Here is a 20,816-nt window from a genome sequence, read left to right as displayed (position 1 = left end):
CCATGCTAACATAGGTTAGCATGAAAATCAGTTTCATGGAAGAACTGTGTTAGGACACATTGAGATGACAGGTTTTGTCAATAGTCACAAAGGATTTGCCAATAATAACAGCCAGACGCTGTAGACACCATGAAACTATTACGATCAAGGAGATCCTTGATTCCCAAGCCTCCAGCTTCGGCATTTCCTAGCAATAAAACATGCGCTATTATTCTGACTATCTGTATTGCTCAAGATCACCTCTGAAGCCATGAATCAATGAAAAGACGGTTGAGGAAGATGAGATGGGAAAGGGGACGTGACAAAGGGCTGCAGAAACTCCACTGCATCAAGTCAGGGGTACTGAAAGTATTTCTTGTTGGGTTCTATAAGAGCTTATATGAGCTGCGATGGACAAATTACGTGATGTACAGAGCAGACGTGTACCTCTGTTGTTCTATTCACCATCATCTACAGAGTAAGCGAAGAGAGGAGAAAATGGCCAGTTAGCGAGAAAAAAAACAAAATTGCAAACAGAAGAAGGCTTCCACTGACATGAAGCGGAGGAACGGAGATAGAGGAGAAGGAGCTCAGAACAAAATAATGAAGATTTACATTTGAGACGGACATTAAAACAACGGAAATGTACCGCTCCTTTCTCCATCTGGCATAAGGGGCATCAAAAGCAACTTGAACCAACAAAGAAAGAGAAAATGCAGCAAGAATCCTAAAAGAAAAATCAAGCGCATCAATAATAATAGACATAATTATTCCATCAATACCCAAACTGATCTAACAATAGACTGGCTGTGTAAAACCACCGTTACACACCTTGGACTCTACATCTGCATTATGGTCGCTCTGCAGGAGCAGGGCCGCGGCCTTGGTGTCGTCCTTGCGGGCGGCGATGTGCAGGGCAGGTAGGCGTACCTTGCCCTTTGTATCGTTCTCCAGCAGCAGGGAGACCACCTGGTCATGGCCCTGCTGGAGAGCCACCGCCAGAGGGGTGAAGCCATCCTGCATATGAGAGGAGAGAGAAGTCATTGGGGATAAATGGCACAATTACTGAGCTAACCTGCTGGGAAAACGTAAGTAAAACAAAGCTTTTACAAATGTATTCCATTCAAGTAAAACTGAATGCTTTAGGTGAGGGTGTTTAACTTTAAGACTGGCTGAGCCACTTGAAGTATTTAGGATAGCAAACTATATCCGTGTGTCACACAGCTGCTGCACATTTCCAGGCCCGTATGAGAGGATGGGAAGGAAGTGGGCCACATTCTTCTCCAAAACACAAATGCATATCCAATCATTTCTGCAAACTGGGAGTTTGCATTGTGAGGGTGCACTGATCAATTTGTGTGCACAGATCATTATGGCTTGAATGCATGCATACCAGCACTGTGTGTGCACGTTGAAACCTGCAAAAATATGCATGTCTTAAACAGCAGCCCTTGTTCTACCATGTAGTCTATAGATCTATACCTGTAGACTGGCAGGGGAATTCCAATATCCTCCTTAGCTATTTGTCTTTGCATGTACCCGATTGGTGTATACATGAGTGATAACTGGTAGGTATGTGTACGGGTTCAACTGCCTGAGGAACGTTAATCAGAGAAGGAACTCCTGCAGCAGCCAAGAAGGAGAGGCAGCAACTGGAGGGACCCACTCAACGTCACGCTCAAGGTCACGCTGCCTCCACCACCATACACTACCAATCAATGAAGCCCCGCCCAGTCCCTCGTGATGACCAAGGGAGAAGAGGAGGAGGGTGTAGTGACAGAAGGATGGTATGAAGACAATATAGACAGAGAGAGAGAGATTGTGGGACAGAGAGGCAGAGAAGAGGGAAAAGGGAAGGTAAAGAAAAGACAGAATCAGATGACACAAGCAGATGCAGAGCGAGTGGGGACGGGATGGTAAACGGAGGAAAGAAACAGAGGAGACGGTTAGTACGACACATATAAACCCTTTTATGACAGAGGTAGAGAAAATGCATGAAGACACGCTGCAGCGGGGTGTACACAGTCTTGTCACACACATATTTGCATTCACACGTATAGTACCTCAGTGGCTATACTCTGGCTAGCACTGTTCTCCAGAAGCAACCGCACCACCTCAAGGTGGTTCTCCTGGGCAGCCATGTACAGAGGAGTGAAGCCATTCTGCACAAAACACCAAAAAAAACCAGACATTTACATATCAAATCAGTTCCAACTGAACATTAAAATAGACTGAACGCATCGTAAAATGCCCCAATATGACTTTCCATCTGCGTAGCTGACTGATTGATACTGGTATAAAAAGGCCCCCTTCAAGTGAAATCTGGAAAACCCCTGAGCTGCTGTTACGTCTCTATTGGCTGGTTATAAATGTCCCCCCTCAGTTAAATTTAGTGCCGACCAGCAGGACGGTTCTGTCCATTTGACATTGTGCTTGTGTATGTGTGTGTGTGTGTGTGTGTGTGTGTGTGCATGCAGGGCATGTCCTACCTGCGACTGCGAGTTGACATTGGCCCCGCTATTGACCAGCTCTTTGACCACTTCCGTTTGGCCAGCCAGTGAAGCTATGTGCAGAGCAGTATTTCCTTTCTAGATTACATGGAACAACCACAGGAATGTGTGTTAAGCGCTGTCCCACCTGTCCAGCAATATTGTGTGTGCGTGTGTGTGTGCGTGTGCATGAGGCTGTTAATATCGATGTGCCCCGGAGAATCCCGTCACGCCACCCGTGCTTGTACATCCCTGGCGTTCCAGCGTCGGCATCCTCCTGCCTGAACTGCCAACAATGTGTCACTTCCAATGCCGAGCCCACACATAAATGATCCCCCGGTGAGCCTCCCAAAAATAAGACTAAACTACTACTAACCCTACTTCTACTATCGCAGCCTTTCATAAAACATAAATACATTGATTAAAGAAATGTGTATGGCTCTCTAAGGGCTGGACATCACCACACCCCAAAAATAGGGAGTGAGAACAAAACTACCCCCCCCCCCCCCCACCCCCAAACACCTCAAAGAAATCCCCTACCATCCTCAGGGTCACTAGAAAGCAAGGCTTTAATTGGGGAGAATTTCTCCTTGATCTTGAGTATTTCATTGCTTCCTGTGTTTACTCCAGTGTAAGGCGTGTGGCCTGTGGCAGATGGGCTGACAGAAACAACCGTACAGTAGTGAACGCATTCTGGACTCAAATCTGGATCACGATTTCAAAACCCCCTCTCCCTAAACTGCTTTTAGCTCGAGCGTAAAGAGAGAGAAATCTTTCCCTGACATATCACACCTGTAGGTTTCCCATTATACAATACATAAAATAAAACACTCGCTTAAAATTTATGAATTCTATTGTGATTCCACTGAACTTCCTGAGCTCCATAATTTAGCTTTTTATTTTTCCCCCTCACTCACATAAATCCCCAGAGGGAGCATTAAAAATTGATGCAATAGGCAACCCTCATTAAATGGCGCACACCTACAGCAGTCATGCGGTATCTGCATGCTGTTTAATCCTTTACGGCGGCCATGTTTTTTTTTACCGCACCAAACACATTCTCCTGTAACACCGTCTGGGTTATGGTCTGGGGCTTACCTTTGTGGCTGCATCCACAGCGGCTTCGAGCTTCAGTAGCTCAGCAACAACCTCTACGTGACCCTCTTTGGAGGCTAGATGGAGAGCGTTCAGACCATTCTGAGAAGGACACATGTTGTAGTTGTTATCTCATGCATGCACACGATCAGATAAACGTTTAATTAGGCTGAATGAATGGAAATAAATTCAGAAAGTGTTCCCTTGACATGATCCCTTGAGACCTTAATTTGAAATTTAGCTGAGGCTGCTGTATATTTATTTATGAAGAACATAAAACACAACTTGATACTCAAAGGAGGAAAAACACACACAAGAAAATCCCAGAAAATCTACCTGATTGCAAATATTAATTTCAACCCCAGACTTGAGGTAGTCGAGAACCTTTTCAAGGTTCCCTGCCCGGGCGGCTCGCAGGTAACTGGCATTACTGTCAGACTAGAGAGGAGAAGAGTGAAAGAAGGCATAAAAGAGAGAGAGAGAGAGGGAGAAAAATAAGTTGAGAATAGTGAGGCTCCAGCCACATGCATGTACATGAACACACAAAAACAAGTTTTGTCGTACCAGATAATACTCTGTCATAATTCCCCAGACATCCAAAAAAACGTCATAACAGGGGAAATAAGAAAGATGTGCAATCGGTTAACTGTAAATCAATATACAAGTCCTCGTGTGAATCAACACAAGTTGAAAATTGTCTCAAAATCCAAACAAGTCAACAGAGCAACCAACAAATCATCCCAATGATCTTCGTCCTCTTCCATCATCCCACAGATTCCTCCAGGATGTTATTGCAGCTTTGATGAATCTAAATATCTCTGATATTCCCAAAGGATCCGAGAGCGGCTACTCTTAACAGCTGCTGCTGGGACATCCTCCCTGCCACAGAAACTTTGACTGAATCTGCCAGTAAAAGCAGCCGAGAGTTTATAAGTCACGGCTGTGCGGAACAGCAGAGCGTTCTCTCTTCTGCTTCGCTGTCCTTTATTTCACTACAGAAATAGGGCTTTGCACACCAAGATAAAAATGATGAGGCAAGCATGTTTTTGCAAACGTAGCAGCATGCAGGTTCGCGCATGTGCGAGAGGAAAAGAAAGGACGGAGGAGAATCGAAAGAAGGATAAAAGTACATACACAATCAGTTAGACCAGAGGGATTTGATGTTTTTCTTTTCTGTGCTCATATTAGCTGGTGGGACTTTGAGTTTGACATAAAGTGACAAAGAGCAAAGCCTGCAAATTTGATGTTCCTCCATCACAACAGTCTCACAAAGAGCATTTTGGAGATGCTGAGCGCAAGAGCGACAGAGGATGTGCTGCTTCATAACACGGGCTCAAAAACCAAATTCCACCCGAATTATTAAAAGCCTGGTCTTGCTAAATTTAGCCGTGCGACCAGAGACACTTGGGATAAACTCAGTGGTTATCCAACATTGTACTTTTCACCCCCCCTCTGCTGTGATTTTCCAGAAATATTTCAAATATTTAAGAATCTGTTCCAACGTGCACAAGACATCCAACATCAGATTGTTTCCGCTGATAAACTGCATGAAAATGTTAGAGGAAAATATTTTCATCTGCATGCACTCACGTGAACACAAACAAAAATAATGGTACTTGAAGCTGTGTTAACTGGAAACCAAGTCATTTCCTGATTACAAGAGCCCATTAAGCTCAATGCAGGCAATCAGCCAACAGCTAAAAACATCTTTGTCCTTTTTTCCATACCCCCAACCCCCAGAGATCTGTCAGCCCACCGATGATGCTTCTTCTGTTCTCGCGGCCTTGAGAAAAGTCACAACAGTGGCAGAGAAGATCTACAGCAAACGATGTCTCTGACTTGATCTGCAGCCGCTATAGAAGAGGATCATCCAGAGTGAGACTAATCAGCCATTGAAGGAAGTGTGTGCAGGGAAAATGCCGTCTCAGTTGGTGCTCCATCATCCTTCAAGATGATGGCTGACTTACGCTGTTGTAGGCAATCAAATGAGAATATTAAAGTGTCACAGAATTAGTATCGGTAGATGCACTGTATCATGAAATAGACTGTTGAGTGTGAAAACTCATTAATACCTGGATCTCCTCATTCTCCTGATGTCTACGAGCTGCATCAGAACTTCAGCTCACTGACGATGTATTCCATGTTATCTCCCCAAACACTTTAAAAATTCACGCTTCATTTTAAAACTTAATGCTATTAACAAGATTTTCCAAGGCCTTTTTTTTTGTTTTACAAATATAAGACAATAAAGAAAAATGTCGTTTCTGTTTGAATATTTTCAATTTGAATTAGCTTTAGCCATAAAAATCTATTCCAAGCAAGTCAAATCAAGTGATTGTCATAAATGTAGTTCTAATATTTGCAGTTCAGGTGACTCCTTGTCTGAACCGAGCAGACATGCGACAGCGGTGAGAGTTTTTTTGGGGGGGATTTTCAAGTACGCATAGTTCAAGACAACCTTGAAAATGTATTTAGCTTCATTCATTCGTTAATCTTTTAAGACAGCGTCCATCCATCTAATATACAATCTATGTGTATCTGTGGTCATGGTTCTACTGGTGCACATTTCAACAGCTGTTCTGCCTCTTACATAACCGACTTGTGTCCGCAGTGTGTGCCAACGCTGTGTGTCGCATGCCTGAGTGACCCACTACTCGGGCTCAGGCTGCTCCAAAACCTGGCATGTCATCTCCCACAATCCATTTATTCGTACCATTTCATATAATGTGATTCAGAAACAATAGGTATACACTTAATTTAATGCAGACATTCAATAGAAAGCCAGTCCTGGTATAGATTTGGTGGTATAAGACAATGTAATAATTACGCACGCACACATGCTGCAGCAGAAATAAGAGTCTTTTTAATGTCACTCATAAGGCACTCCATCCACAGTCCATTGATGTCTAAAGTGAGTGCTTTTGAAGTCATGTAGCATTATACGGGACAGGGAAAGAGATTAGTAAGAAAAAATGGTGCCATTGGTGCCATTAAAGACTAGGTTAAGCCTGAAGGAAAGCATTAATCTCATGTTAGACTAAAGGGAGAGGATGAGCGAGAAACCGAAAACCCCATCATTTATTATTCACAGTTATCGTGCAGTAAGAAAGAAGTAAACAAAATACCAAATCCTAATATCCAGGGAAATAATGACTAAACTGATGATGTTCACTGTAAAGCATGTTTGTGTATACTATAGATATGGATATGGATTTCTATATTGATTTCTATGTGATAGCTACAAAATATAACATAATATACGATGCATACGAGCGGTAAGCATAGAGGAACTGGGACAGAGAGGATGTAACAATCTCAAACAGACTGAATTTTGTGGCGGCCTATGAGATCTGGCAGCTGCATTTTTATTTATTTCTGCTGAATCAGCACATGGAACTGCTCCTCATGACTCCTCTGGTAGTCTAGGTGGATACAGGATATTTCCTGATATCCTCAGGTGGGTTGACTGCAACAGCTTGGCTCTACACACAGAGCTTATATCCATAGAAAAATACATGCAGCATTTTGATACTGCATCCATATAAAAAACAAAATAAATACCTCAATACATATCTGAAAGCAGTGAAACAAGTGCACACAATTATAAAAACAAACACATGAACAAACACGCACACACATGTTGATGTCATTGCAGTAGACTCTGGCTGAAAGAAGAGAAGAGCCAGACCAGCAACAACGCCATTGTTTCACTTTATCCCCTTCCCTCCTGACAGCACAGAACAGACGGGGGTCCGTCCACACGCACAAAGACAGAGGCATCCAGTGATGAGCCACAACAACTCTCAGAGCCAAAGGGCCTACGCCAGCATCCATCCCTCTCACTTTCAAACTTCACATTTCCTTTATTCTTTTCCATCTTTCTATCCAGGCTAAATATAGCGGAGCTTTTTGATTGATTAATGCCCCCAACTCATTATCAACATGCTAATACTAGAAAACCATTATTGAGGTTTTGAAAAGTAAGGATGTCTATAGGAGGAGTTTGCTGATTGATAAGAATGATGATAAACACACAATAAATGTGAAGCTGTACCCAGGATAGGGTTATCTAAGCTTAGCATAAAAACAGGGAGAAACAGCTCGCCTGGTTTAGTTTAACCTGCTTTTAATTTATTAATCGTGTGACATTTTTACAAACCCATTTCAACATGAACATGCAAGTTAAAGGAATTCTTTAAATACCAGGTTTCTTGATGCGAGCAGAGGGAAAAAAGCATCTGCATCTTATTACATGACAAACACAGTAAACATCATTTAGCACAAGTATTCCATTTTCACTCACAACAGCAACCTCTGAAAGGCAATTCATCACAATGATGATCTAACTTTTCAAAATAAAAACACAAATAAACAAGGTGAGGATGAATCTATTACTCACTTGAGTAAGGAAGGCTGTACTCTCTTCTACAAGCATGTTTGTTCCCTTCTACCCCCTCCTTGTCTCTCCACTCTGAATGAAGGGGAGTGAAGCCTGACCCCAGAATGACCAGACCAGTAACCCCGTCGTGTACAGTCATTTCATTCGCTCTTCACTTCTCTGAAATCCACTCCACTGAGTGCCAAACGAGTCAGGTGCCAAAAGAAATCAAATAGCACAGCACGCCACCAAATTCCAACACTGGAAGTAATGAATGGAGCAGCTTCTTCTCCTATCTGGTTGATGCCCTCCACGTGAATGAAAGAAGCGAGCAGGGGGGGGGGGGAGAAGAGGAGAGGGGGTTTATTTGACTCTCCAGTGGTGAGCAAACAAAGCGCTGAGCATCTTGCAGTCTTCCACGCTGCAGAAAGGACACGCCAAATCCACTCAGTTGCCTCTCACCCATTCCAGTCCTTTTTTTTTAGGGTGCATCACAGAAGGTGGCCCCTGCCCTAACAAGAACCCTGCAGTGGGGAGGATGCAAGCAGCCCCCTGACTTACCATAACAGCTGAGGCTTCTCCTTCCTTCTCTGCCTCCTTCCTTTTCTTCCTCACCTTCATTTACTCTGAGGGAATCTGGGGGGGGGGGGGTGTTATCTGGATATCCAAGGTTGGGGAAGCGGCGCGGTGAGAAGGGTCAAACTGAAAATAGACGCTGAAACAAATACTTTAGCTAAAATGACTTGACTGGATATGTCAACCCCCCCTCCCACCACTCTCTTGTTATCCCACCCACTCTCCCCTTTTCCCTCCCACTCATCCACTCTGGTTTATTCTCCCTGCCTCCCTCGTCTCTGCCAGCATACTGCTCTTTATTGTCATCCTGCTTATCAGCTTTTTTCCCCAAACAAAGACCGGCGTGTGTGTGCGTGTGTTTGGGGGGGGGGGGGCTGCTACTCATGTCCAGACTGGGATTTTCTTTACCTGGTTGAATGAAATGAACCAGCAGGGATCTCAATGCAGGGAAGCAAGTAGCAGTGATTGTGCATGCCCCATCTAAAGGGGGGGTGCACTAGTCCTAACAGCAGAGATGAACAACAATAACACCAGATGCTATTTTGGGGTAAGTGGGGGTCGCCATCAGCCAGTGGGGACACTTAACAGAGGATTAGGGGCTTTTCCTTTGGTAATAGGGACACCCTTTATCCTCCCACCCCTCAGCAGACACGCCCCAATCCAGTCAGCTGAGTTGGAGTCGGGGATGAGGCGCTCAACCACCCCCCCCCCCCACTGATTTCCCCTCACAAATCCCACACATAGCTCCAGGACAGGAACATTACAGACAGGTAAAGTCGATGCTCTCCTGGCAAACCCCTGGATCTGATCCTTATCTGCACATGCAGGGGGGGGGGGGGGGGGGGGGGGAGACATTTCTCCATAGAAGTGAAATACGTTGCCATTGATTTTATAGAACACATAAATAGTAAATCTATCACACAGCTGTAAATATAGTGGATTGCATACTATGTCAGATATAGCTTGATGATACAACTACTAAATTTAAGATCATAATAAATCTTATGTCAGAATATTAGTAAATGATTACTTACCAAGGACTTTTTTGGATTAATAACCACAGATAATGATTTATCTGTGGTTTTATTATGATTTATTTATTTTTTACCTTAAAGCATCTTAAGCTTGTGACATCCCACCTTTATAATAAAAAAATAAAATGGCTACATCATTGAAAGAAGATAGAAATAGCTCAAGGGTAATCACATTGTCTCCTTTTCTTTTTTCGGTTTGACCATCCCATCAGAGTTGTAAAATATCATGCTCAATCTGGGAAGCATCCCTAATAGCTGGAGAGAACATATGACACACAACCAGCAGACTGATATTTACTGCTCCAGCTGCATGGCGCCGGCTCAAGGGCACAGCGCCATTCTGTCACCTGGGACATGAAGCCGGGAGGAGGAGGAAGGGAAGAGGTGGAGGAGGTGGAGGAGAGAGCTGCGACGAACGGTGGAAAGGGGAAAAAGAGGAACACAGGAGGAGAGGAACGTGAATCAGTGAATTGGAGTATGTGAATGTGGGAATTAAAGACATCATCATGCATGTAAATGTACACTCAGATCAATTATTGTTTGATACAAAAAGAATGTCTTTACAGTGTCGTTATCATGTGGAATCCACCAACGATGCACATGTGAGGTCTCCTCCTGGATAAATACGCTGACACAGATGGTGAGAAAAAAAGTTTTGTGTTGGATTTCATTCTACTGACGAGTCAGCTGTAAAGGTGAAATCAACACATTAGTGCACAGAGCTGGATCAATGGCTGTCCCGCCATAAAGTCACCCTAAACAGGCTCCAGGTGAGCAAAGGTCAGACAGTAAAACAAAGAGGAGGAGAGGTGGAGGAGATGGTGGAGCTGAGGAGAGAAAAAGATTTGAAAAAGAGGAGGCAGAAAAGAGAAAGCCTAAAGCAAAAGAAAGACGATGCGAATGAGAGACAAGGACAGAGTGAGGAAGAAAAAAAACCGGTCGATGCTAACGGAGGAAAGACGGGACAAAGTGATAATGATGAAACAGTGACGAGACAGAGTTTAATAAAGCTGATGCAAAGTTAGACACATTAAACCTCCTCCTTCTCTGTTCTCCTCTTCCTCAGCTGCAGCAGACTCTGGTGGACGGTCTCCTACAGCACAGCCACAAGAAGCATCATTTTTGCATCCTAGTGCTCTCGGATTCATAACAAGACATGGCTTTAGGACTATACAGTTGGTCAAGAGAGACCTGAGTTCAGTATGTATTTATAAAGCATTTCTAAGATAACAATATTTCCTTAGATATTTTAGACGGCAAATTAAATAAACTGCATTGAGAAGTAATATATGAAATCAGCTCAGCTTATTTAATTTGGCTGGGCTGTCAAGACAGAACATGGGACACGTGAATGAAAAAAAAACATGTGATGAAGAGGTAATATGAAGTGTCTTCATCACAAACCTGAATGACTGTCCTCCCCGGCTCTCCCCTCTTCTAAAGTCTATAAAGCTAAAACCTTGAAATAACTTTAAATGGAGAAAATAGCCTGTCCCTAAAATGAGGACTTGGTCATCGCTTTTGTTTCAAATTTGAACTTTCTCAAAACTAAAGTTTTTTAAAAGGATGTGTGTTTTAAATAAATATGCAATATGGAATATTGATGCAGGCCATGCATGCCCTCAACAGCCAGACAGAAAGACAGACAGAAAATCTCTAGGAAATTATTCAAGTCCTGCAGTTGAAGCAGTGGTATATTATCACATACCTCGCTCTGTTTTTGAAGTTAAAGAGTTTCCCAGTCAAAACTGACCATGCATTCAATATCAAATGGTCTATCAAAGAAATCAAAGAAAAACTGCTGTAAGTGACATTTTTGCAGCTTCTAGCAGGACTAGCAGGACATTTAAAAGCTGTTATTCTGGTCGTAGCAGGGCCGAAGGGAAGCGCAGCGTGCTTGTCTGTTTTGTCTGATATTTGGCAGGCAGAGAGCACCAGACGAGACCAAAACCACGAGCCATCTGTCCCACCCGCACCCCCTCAGTCAATTCACAGCACGCGCAGACACAGACACACATGAATGCAGACACAGACACATATATGAACCTAAACACACATAAAGATAAACTCGGTAAACATGAGGCCAAACAGAGCAACTGCACCATCTAAACATGGGTGAAGTCTGATAGAATAGGAGGAGAAGCAGAGAAAAGAAGAGAAAAGCGAAGAATACTGAGGAAGACTACGAGAGAAAAAGGATTTTGCATTTATCTAATCAGGAATATAAATGCTGATCTTTCCTTTCTAATTCGTAAGTCAATGTGCCCTAAACTACGAACACAGTTTATCACAAATCACAGCCTGGAGTCTGTTTGCGTCTCAGATTCAGCCGTTTTGCCTTGGCAAACACACTATTGGATGCTGAAACAGCCAGCTGCCCCTCAGGCAGCGACACGCTAACAGGTCGCTGAAAGTGGAAGCCTGAATCGACTCAAGTAGCAGTAAAACATGGTCAAATATTTTACTGTCAATAATTTCAAATTAAGCGGAATTCTGTTTAGTCAGTGACTGGAAAGCAGGAAAATCTCAACAATTTAGGTCCCTTCTTGCAGTAATGGTGCACTAAATAACAAAACAGCATCAATCCTTGAGGTCATGAGAGGTGAAGGGGTCAACCCAGTCAGGCATGGCCTGAAAACAGATTTCAGAGCAGCGGCATGGCCGCCCAATTTGTCAGCTTGGAGACACATTTAGTGTAGCAACACCAGGAGCTGTCAGCACAGCGATCATCAACCCTTCACATAAGGTGGAACAGTCCTGAATGTCATGTGATGGCGACAAATCTCAACAGCCTTCACTGCTGCCCTTTCACACTGGCTTCGAGCAGCGTCTCTTGAGCATCACGCAACATGACATCCGGTCGGCCTGCCTCTGCACAGGTTCATAGACGTGAAGCATGAGTGCAGCAGTTTATTCAGTGGATGCAAACTGTCATACAGCACGGCATGCTGCAGCTGAAGGTCAGTACTAGTCCAAACTGCAAGCTTGTGATTCCCCCCCCCCAGTTTCATGCAACAGTTTGCAAAGCAATGTATTGGTATACATGTCTGCAGAATCCACTGGGAGGGACTTACGAGGTCGTTAACCTGACAGAATATCCCACTATAATACATCATTTACACAAAATCTCGGTGAGAGATTTATGATACAGTATATATATATAGCCAGAGAGAGAAAGATCTTGAACTTCTATTTTGTGCAGTACAACACACAGCAGCATAGGCGTGCACACACACACACACACACACACACAGGTAGTGTCAAGGTTGCAGCTGAGTAGAGAGACGAATAACACACAACCTTGACTGATGGGTACGGTCAGTTAGTTTGGCTATATTAGCAAACGGAGCAGGACACACACACACACACATTCCTAAAGAGACACACACAGGTGACTCTGCTCTCTGTATCAGCAGCTCCAGCCTTCAGGTGAACTACGGGTTTTTACAGTCTCAGCCCATCTCCCCTCATTGTGTTCATGTTTTGTTGTCTTTTGTCCTAAACTAAGGTCCTGAAGCTCACTGGGTTTTTACAGTGTGTGACTTGCCTTTATGTTTGGCAGTATAAATAGCCAGCCATACTCATATACTGGTCAATAAAGACTAATGGGTTAATATAAATCATCACAGATGTCAAGTCGAGTGGCAGCAAATCAGGGCGCTGAAAGATTCCATCCTGTCAGAATTAGAGAGTGTATATATATATTTTTAATTCTGTGTATGTCATGAATGCAGCATTCCTACATATGTAAAACCTACTGTGGCTGACTCATATTCATATTGGCATCATGGTGACATTGTATGAGTATGCAGTTAACCATGGATACCAATTCATTTGAAAGGTAACCAGAAGGGTGACCCCCTAGATAACTTGCACTTTTATTGGTATCCACTTTAATATTTTAATGGGTTCTTCTTCTTCATCATCTCTCGAAATCATGTGAATCAATGTTTGTGCAATCCAGCTAAATCTCCTTTGCAGATTTAAATAAAACCTACAGAAGTCATGATGACTCCATGGGAGGAAGAACAAGCACAGGTTTTCCGGTTTGTGTCATTTCTGCTGACGCTTCTTCTGATCGGTCATTTCAGCAACGTGTGTGCATAAATGTGTGTGTGCGTGTGTGTGTACGTGCGTGTACGTGCGTGTACGTGCGTGTCCATGTTGTTCATCAAGGCTGATGTCAACATTTGGCCATCAGGAGAGATGGACCCAGAAAAGTCAAAAGTGCATTGCAGGTGCCAAGATGGCTGACATACAGCTGACAACATATCAGTCAGCAACACACACACACACACACACACACACACAATGCCACAGCAACTTAGTCAGCAGCAACACTAACAGCCTGACTCATGTTGCTGCGTCTCTGTGCATCAGATCAGGCCGTCCTGGTGACAGGTAGCAAAGTGTGTGGTTAGGACCTCGGACAGACAGAAGGTGGAGCGCGCTCTTATTAAAGCTCATCATTTCTCACAGTAGCCTGTCGGACAGAGCCCAATAATACAGCAATTACACAAATCCTAACTTTTTGTATTTACTAATTTGTGAAAACTAAGTAAAACTTACTGTCCTTTATAACATCAAACCATCCTTAGCCTGGTGGACAGGGTGACAGATTTGCTAGAGCCTGTCCCAGCCAGCATCAGGGGAGAGGCAAGGACCCACCTGGGCAATTTATCAGACTTCCTTGAAAGAAAACCAACCATCAAGACTCAACCCGGTCATACATGTGGGCACGTTGTGGTTAACAGCTGACCTATATCGCATTGGATGATCAGAGGGAGCACCAGCAGGGAATCCACACAGATGTGTGTGTGTTTACCATGTTTTACAGTCTAAAGGTCTATTTCTGTGGTGATCTGACACCTTCCAGACTCAGTAACAGAATGCCAATCCAACCTTGGAGCTACAATCAACCTTTCCCCATCCGTCGGCATTTTATTGGATTACTGAATCGGATGCAAAGTTGCTTTAAAGAGGTCCACTATGGCAAAAGCGTTTATTTTGATGCTTCTCTAAACCACACATACAGTAAACCAAAGGCCACAAACAAACACACAGAGAAGTTTCATGCTTAGATTACGCTGCAATAAAGACTGCAACCTTTTCACGCTAAATTATCTCCCTTAAGGTGCAATGGAGTGGAGAGGCAAACGTACAGCCTGTATGTTGAGACAAAGCGGTACTAAAAGCCAGTGCTGCAGCAGAGTCTATTAACCGGACATTGCAGGGGGGGGTTATTGTGCTTTAGAGGGTCATTTCATTCAAGAAGAAGCATCGCCTGAGAACTATAACAATTTAAGCCTTACAGGTGTACAGTATTGTAAAAAACAGCAAAAGGTGGCATTATGGCTGGAATGGATGAAGTCTCAACACATTAATGCTGGAGCGTGTTCAGACAGACATGTTGAATGAGAGTTGTAGAGGAGGCAGGGGGGGGGGGGGATATTTGCCTGTAATTGTGCATCTGGGCACCCCCAACCTCCATACCTGACTGACACCCCCCAGCCTTTATTTTTGCTCTCTCTCTGTCTTTCCTTTTCCCTCCCTTGCGAAAGAGTTAACTGTGGATAGTGATGATCGGCATTGATCCGTCCACAGCCCAATTGCTCAGCTGCAACAGCAACTTCTGAGGTCCACAAGGCCAGAGTCGAACACACCTGCCCTTACCCAGGAATGGGGATTTTTTTCCTCTGGGGGAGGGGGGTCGTGGAAATACTGGATCCAACACTATTTACGCAGAGGGGCTTTTACAAAAATGTAAACTAAATTATTGCAGCCTATTAAACAAATTGGAGCAGTTTTGTTTTTCATTGTCGTCTCAGCCCATCCAGCCGGGCGATAAAACTGATGACTGACACATGTCTGATGCACGAGTCCAGTTATTGCTGCACAGGACGGTCAAAGGGCAGCTGAATAAGTGGAAGACAGGGAAACAGTTTGGTGGTGGAGGTGGAGGCAGGGTGGGAAGAGGACAGTAATTATCAATCCACACAGGCGTGAGCCCCAAGGGTCAGCCGAATGGTGTGTGTGTGTGTGTGTGTGTGAAGGCAGCATCTAAATGGGATAAGATAATAAGATCAACTATGAGCGTGAAGCGCACCTGTCGTATATGCATAAATAAACACACACACACACACTGCTGCTTCAACAAACACTGACCCCAAGGCAGACTTGTGCATAAAGTGGAAAGAAGGAGAAAAGAAGCTGAGGCTTGTTGTGAGACAGAACGATGCGTTCAACATCATATCTGAGCGCAGCTGCGGTCCAGTTTCTTCTTCTCTCTTTTTCCTTGTTTTCAGAATGTCAGTCTCTCCCCTCTTCCCTCTCGGCCCTGTTCCTCTCACCCACCCCTCAGGCCCCTTTCCCTTTGTCCTCGTTTCATCTGCTCCCTCGTCTCTCTCTTCCAACTCTTCTGTCTTCAGTGTCCGACACCCTTATATACCTTTCAGATCTATAATCCCACCATTAAGCGGCATAATTCCATACATAACTATATGCGCATAAATTCTGCCTTAAACATGAACAGTAATTTCGCATTTGCCTAACTTGCATGTTTTTGGTGGTGGGAGAAAGCCGAAGAACCCGGGAGAGAACCCACGAAGACACGGGGAGAACATGCAAACTCCTCACAGAAAGGCCCCAAATCGGATTCGGACACACACACACACACACACACACACACACACACACACACGCCATCCCCCCAGCAGCAGCTCTCAGCGAGGACACTTGAAGCGGTGGATCAATAATTAGAAAAATCCTGATTACACACTCTTATTTCCCCTCAGAGACTGATGCTAATTAACTATAAATAGCTGATTGATAAATAGCTTTAACATAAATTGACAATAATTAACAAAAAGGTAGCTTCGTCATTCTAATCATCAAAGAGTACAAAACATGAACAAATATGAACAATAAAACCTGACTGGTTCTGGTTTGTTTTGCAATTTACAATGCACTTGATCAATTATCTGATGATTATTGATGTCAAAGGAGGCGAATTAGACACATCAACAGGATATCTTCTCAGGTTTCAGGCTATTCAGTGCTTGTGACTCCACAGATGATGCTAATTCTAACCTGTGAGCAAAAAAAAACATGAATTAGAAAAACTGACCAGTTTGTAACAAGAGGAATAATCGACAAAGACAAAACCTGTTACAATCTTCATAGACCTATGAATGTGCCCTTTAATGTTTTTAAGATATGCCTTATGCACAAACCATACATTTGTTTATATCTGGAATCAATACCACCAGAAGGAGGATTTTATTGAGTCCTCTTTTCAGCCAAAATATTTTGAACAATTCCAGAAATGCCTGAAAACTGTGATTTGTGAAATATACTAGAATCAAACCTTCAAATCAGCAGCATGTGCAACTCTGAACAGACGTCAGAGGGAAGGGATGTAGTTTGCAGAATAGGATTGACCAAAGTCACATTTGTATAAACTCAGCTGCAACGTGTCCTCCGTAATAGCCATTGATCGCAGCAACCAACCTCCAACAAGCAGAAGCCTCAGCCTCCGAAAGGCAACGCTCGCCGACCCTCCAGCTGGTGGCCATCTTGACGATAAAATATTTTGTAATACGGGGAGGAGCTCACAATGCCAATGCAATTAGCTGAAGCATGCATGAGCACCGAATTCATTAACCTCCATCTTTTAAGGGTTGACGGGGAGGGAGAAAGGAGGAGGGAAGAAACACACATGCCAGCTTTGTTCCAGCCAAACCACGGATTGAGTGGCAAGAAACGAGACAAAGAAAAGATTATAGGAAAAAAGCACTGATATTAAGATTTCTGCTTCCCGTCAGCTGACCCCCCCCCCCCCCCCCCGGTTTCATTTTTCTCTCAGGGCCAGCCGACTCTTCCCTTTGCCACCGTTGCTCTGGGCTTGCTTAAAGGAACCGTGGGCTTAAATCCAATTTAAACATGGCCGTTCATTTCAAAGTCTTGCTTTAGATTCACGACCGTGATCCTGATTCCGGCCTCTAATGAACAGCGATGATGGAGATAAATGATGAGGACATTCACCGCTGACGTGCGGGACGTGCCCTGTGCTCTTTGGAATTTATAATGAAGTGAATTGAATTTAGCTTTAAGCTTCCAATTTAAAAAAAAAAAGGTCAACTATTAGGTTTAAACACAAACAAGACACAGGTACACAGAGCTGGGAAATGTCCTTAGAGGGTGAAACGCCATCAGATTAGACAGTAGAATAAGCCTGAGAAAAGAATTCAGCACATGACCCACATCAGGTCTGTGGGAGAAACAATAGGTAGTCTAGCAGCTCACACTGATGAGTAAAACTGGGACTCAGCAGCAGGAAACCTAGCTCTCTCTCTCTCTCTCTCTCTCTCTCTAAGGGAATCCACTGGGGGGGCTGCTGACTCTAGATAAAGCCATTAGAAGTGAAGCACCTTGAGGAATCCATGTAACAGTGTAACAGGGGTTTCCCGTTCAGCTGAGGCCGCATCGATTCTCTCTCTGTTGTCTCTTCCTTGTCGGTTGGTTAGCATCCCCACTAATGGGATAGTCATGGCATCGGCGGTGCTCTCTGAAAGCAATCCCACAATGCAGTGCAGTGTTTCAATAGAAATACTGTGTCGTGCATTTTACACAAACAAGTTGCAATGTTAATTCTATTTCTAGTGAACTGGAATCTACAATCCAAACGGGTATCTTACGTCTCTGCTCTTGTGTAAAAGCCTCAAATGATAACTCTGTAGTCTCGTGCATTGTGGGACGCCGTGACAGTTGGAAGCTCACCAACAGGGGTAACGTGAACACAAGCAAGGTCAGCCAAGAAATAAAACCAGGCAGTGGATCTTTTCAAAGGCAGCGTAAGGAGCCAAAACAGAGCTCATCAGAACGTACAAGATACGTGAGAGGAGCAAGAGAACACAGACAAAGGTGAGGAGGCAAAGATGCAGATGAAAAAAAAGCAGCAAAAAGAGACAGAAAGATAAAGACGGTAATGAGGGAGAGATGATTGGGAGGATGGAGGGAAGGACAGGGGTAAGCTGAGGTGAGAGGAGAACGTTTGTTATCCTGTACTGTGCATAAATCAATCAATAAAACCCTCTCCTCGATCTGTCATAAAGACCACTAAACCTCCTGTGCAGATCAGGATCTTGTATGATTCTCTCAAACAGGCAGACAAACCCAGGAAGCGCTAATGAGCATGTAAGTGATGTAAAACATGACTCGGTAGAGGTAAATCCACAATCTCACACGATCGCATTAATATTTATTTTCCTTTCCAGAGGTTGGAAAAGATTAGGCCACGATAGCTGCCTTCTCATCTGTGCTCAGTTCAAATAACGTTGCTGGCAGCATAATTTGAACCCGGCCACCCGTGGGCACAGCGTGTACTAAATGTCACCGGTACTGAAAAGTGTCTGTATACAGTACGCTGGATGCAATCAATGCTTCCTCCAAACGCAAAAATAGTCCCGAATACATCACCAACGACAGACGTAAAGTTTTATTTCCATTAGCGGGGGCTCATAATTAGTTATACTCTACAGTGCGACAAGTAGAAGAGAGGAGGAAGACGAGGGAAACCCACGTGCCTCCTCCATCATATGAAAAGCATCGTCATCAATAAATCAGTTGTGTATGCATTAAAAATGGATGTCTGTGCATCCAGGCAAGTGCACACACACATCTATATGCGCTCTCTCTCTCTCTTTCTCTCTCTCTCTCTCACACACACACACACAAATCCACAAAACCCCACCAAGGCACTTGTGCATTCGCAGAATGATGATCAGTTGGCGATAGTATAAGACATAAAGGTCTTTGCAGCTGCTAGCATTCATCTAATTTGGCTTAACAAACCACATGATGTCTCATTCAAACAAGGAAGGACATGCACGTTCAAAAAGGTTCAATGTGATGAGATCTTACTTAAAGACTTCTCAGAGGAAGTGCAAACGCTCCATGTGGTTCATCAGGAGGCGGCGAGCTGTGATCATCACGCACTAAACGGGTGTGATTATATTTGACTTTGCGCTATGACGTGTATAAACACACGTAAACATATGCAAGCATGTATCTATATAAAAAAAGACATACAAGCTCCCGTATGGAGACAGAGAACACGCATTCAGAACACAAGGTCAAAAATGCTCACAAAAAGGGACATAAGAGACACGTGCGTCTTAATGCTTGTGCAGATGTGCACATGGACATGAGCTTCATGGCAACCTTGACGACCATGTTGATTTACAGTATGTAGTCACGCTGAGCAGGATGAAGAGATGCATATATATATATATATATATACACACACACACACACCACACACACACAAGGGTCACGCTCCAATGATGCTGGCGGAGTGGAGCAGATGAAGCCACCAGCCGGCGAGCCCCCATCCGTTACCTTTCTCTTTTGTTCCCGGGATGTCGCTCGCCTGCTCTTCCTCCGTTTCTCCTTCTCGTCCTCTAATGCATTCACATCCACTTCCCCCCGATTCTTCTTCAATTGGGAGGCCGCGTGAGCCATGATAGGCAGTAAAAAAAAGCGATGAAGCACCACACACTACACACGCGTGCCTCACCTGAAATCCTAGAGAAGTTCAGTGGCTGTAATTGACAAAACTGGGATCTCAGAGGAAAAAATCGGGGTAGAAAAGGAAAGGGGGGGAAAGGGAAGAAAAATGTCCTCCTTGAAAAGGAGAACGGAGAAGAGTAGGGTTTTCTTTTATGCTTGTATATATGTATATCCTGAGTCTCGTTTCTTTTGGCTGTTGGTCTGGTCTGGTCTGCTCTCTTTCTCTCTCTTTGGAAGTGAGGGAAAGACAAGAGAGAGGAGACAGTGGCTTCTCCTTGTCTCCTCTTCCTCCTTCTCCGTCTTGTGTGTCATCCGCTGGCAGTGTGAGAGAAGCGCATCCAGCAGAGGTGAGGACAAACCGAAAAGAGACACAAGCATCACCAGCACAGAGGTGGAGAGAGAGAGGACGTGAAGGGAGGGAGGGGAGCGGTTACTATAGCAACGACGCTCTCTGTCCTTATAAAAGCTTCTTTCTTTTCCACACCGGCTTCACCTTGCCTTGTACACCGCCAAGCAGGCGTGCGAGAGTGTATGAATTAAGCAAAGTCACCTATAAAAAGGAGTGTGTGCACGTATGGATGTGTGCATGTGTGTCTTTGTGTATGTTCATACACAAAGACACACACACACCTATCTGCTGTCACACACGCACACGCAGTTCCACACATTACCAGCTGGAGTAATGAGATGGGGTCG

General features: G+C 44.0%; 1 protein-coding gene across 1 annotated transcript in view; it reads right to left on the bottom strand.

Annotated features, from left to right (window-relative positions):
• Positions 1 to 20,072, bottom strand: part of ank3a (ankyrin 3a) — a 65,218-nt gene extending 45,146 nt beyond the window's left edge. The window contains exons 1-7 of the mRNA XM_068741721.1: positions 19,950 to 20,072; positions 3,900 to 4,001; positions 3,567 to 3,665; positions 2,469 to 2,567; positions 2,043 to 2,141; positions 811 to 996; positions 427 to 450 (exon numbers count right to left, since the gene is read on the bottom strand). Coding sequence (XP_068597822.1) covers positions 427 to 450; positions 811 to 996; positions 2,043 to 2,141; positions 2,469 to 2,567; positions 3,567 to 3,665; positions 3,900 to 4,001; positions 19,950 to 20,072 — 732 coding nt within the window. The remainder of the gene's footprint in view (positions 1 to 426; positions 451 to 810; positions 997 to 2,042; positions 2,142 to 2,468; positions 2,568 to 3,566; positions 3,666 to 3,899; positions 4,002 to 19,949) is intronic.
• Positions 20,073 to 20,816: the final 744 nt, after the last annotated feature.

Source organism: Brachionichthys hirsutus, chromosome 7 (assembly GCF_040956055.1).
Source record: "Brachionichthys hirsutus isolate HB-005 chromosome 7, CSIRO-AGI_Bhir_v1, whole genome shotgun sequence".
NCBI classification, from domain to species: Eukaryota; Metazoa; Chordata; class Actinopteri; order Lophiiformes; family Brachionichthyidae; genus Brachionichthys; species Brachionichthys hirsutus.
Note: the sequence above shows the minus strand (reverse complement) of the source record. Positions and strands in the feature narration are given on the sequence as shown.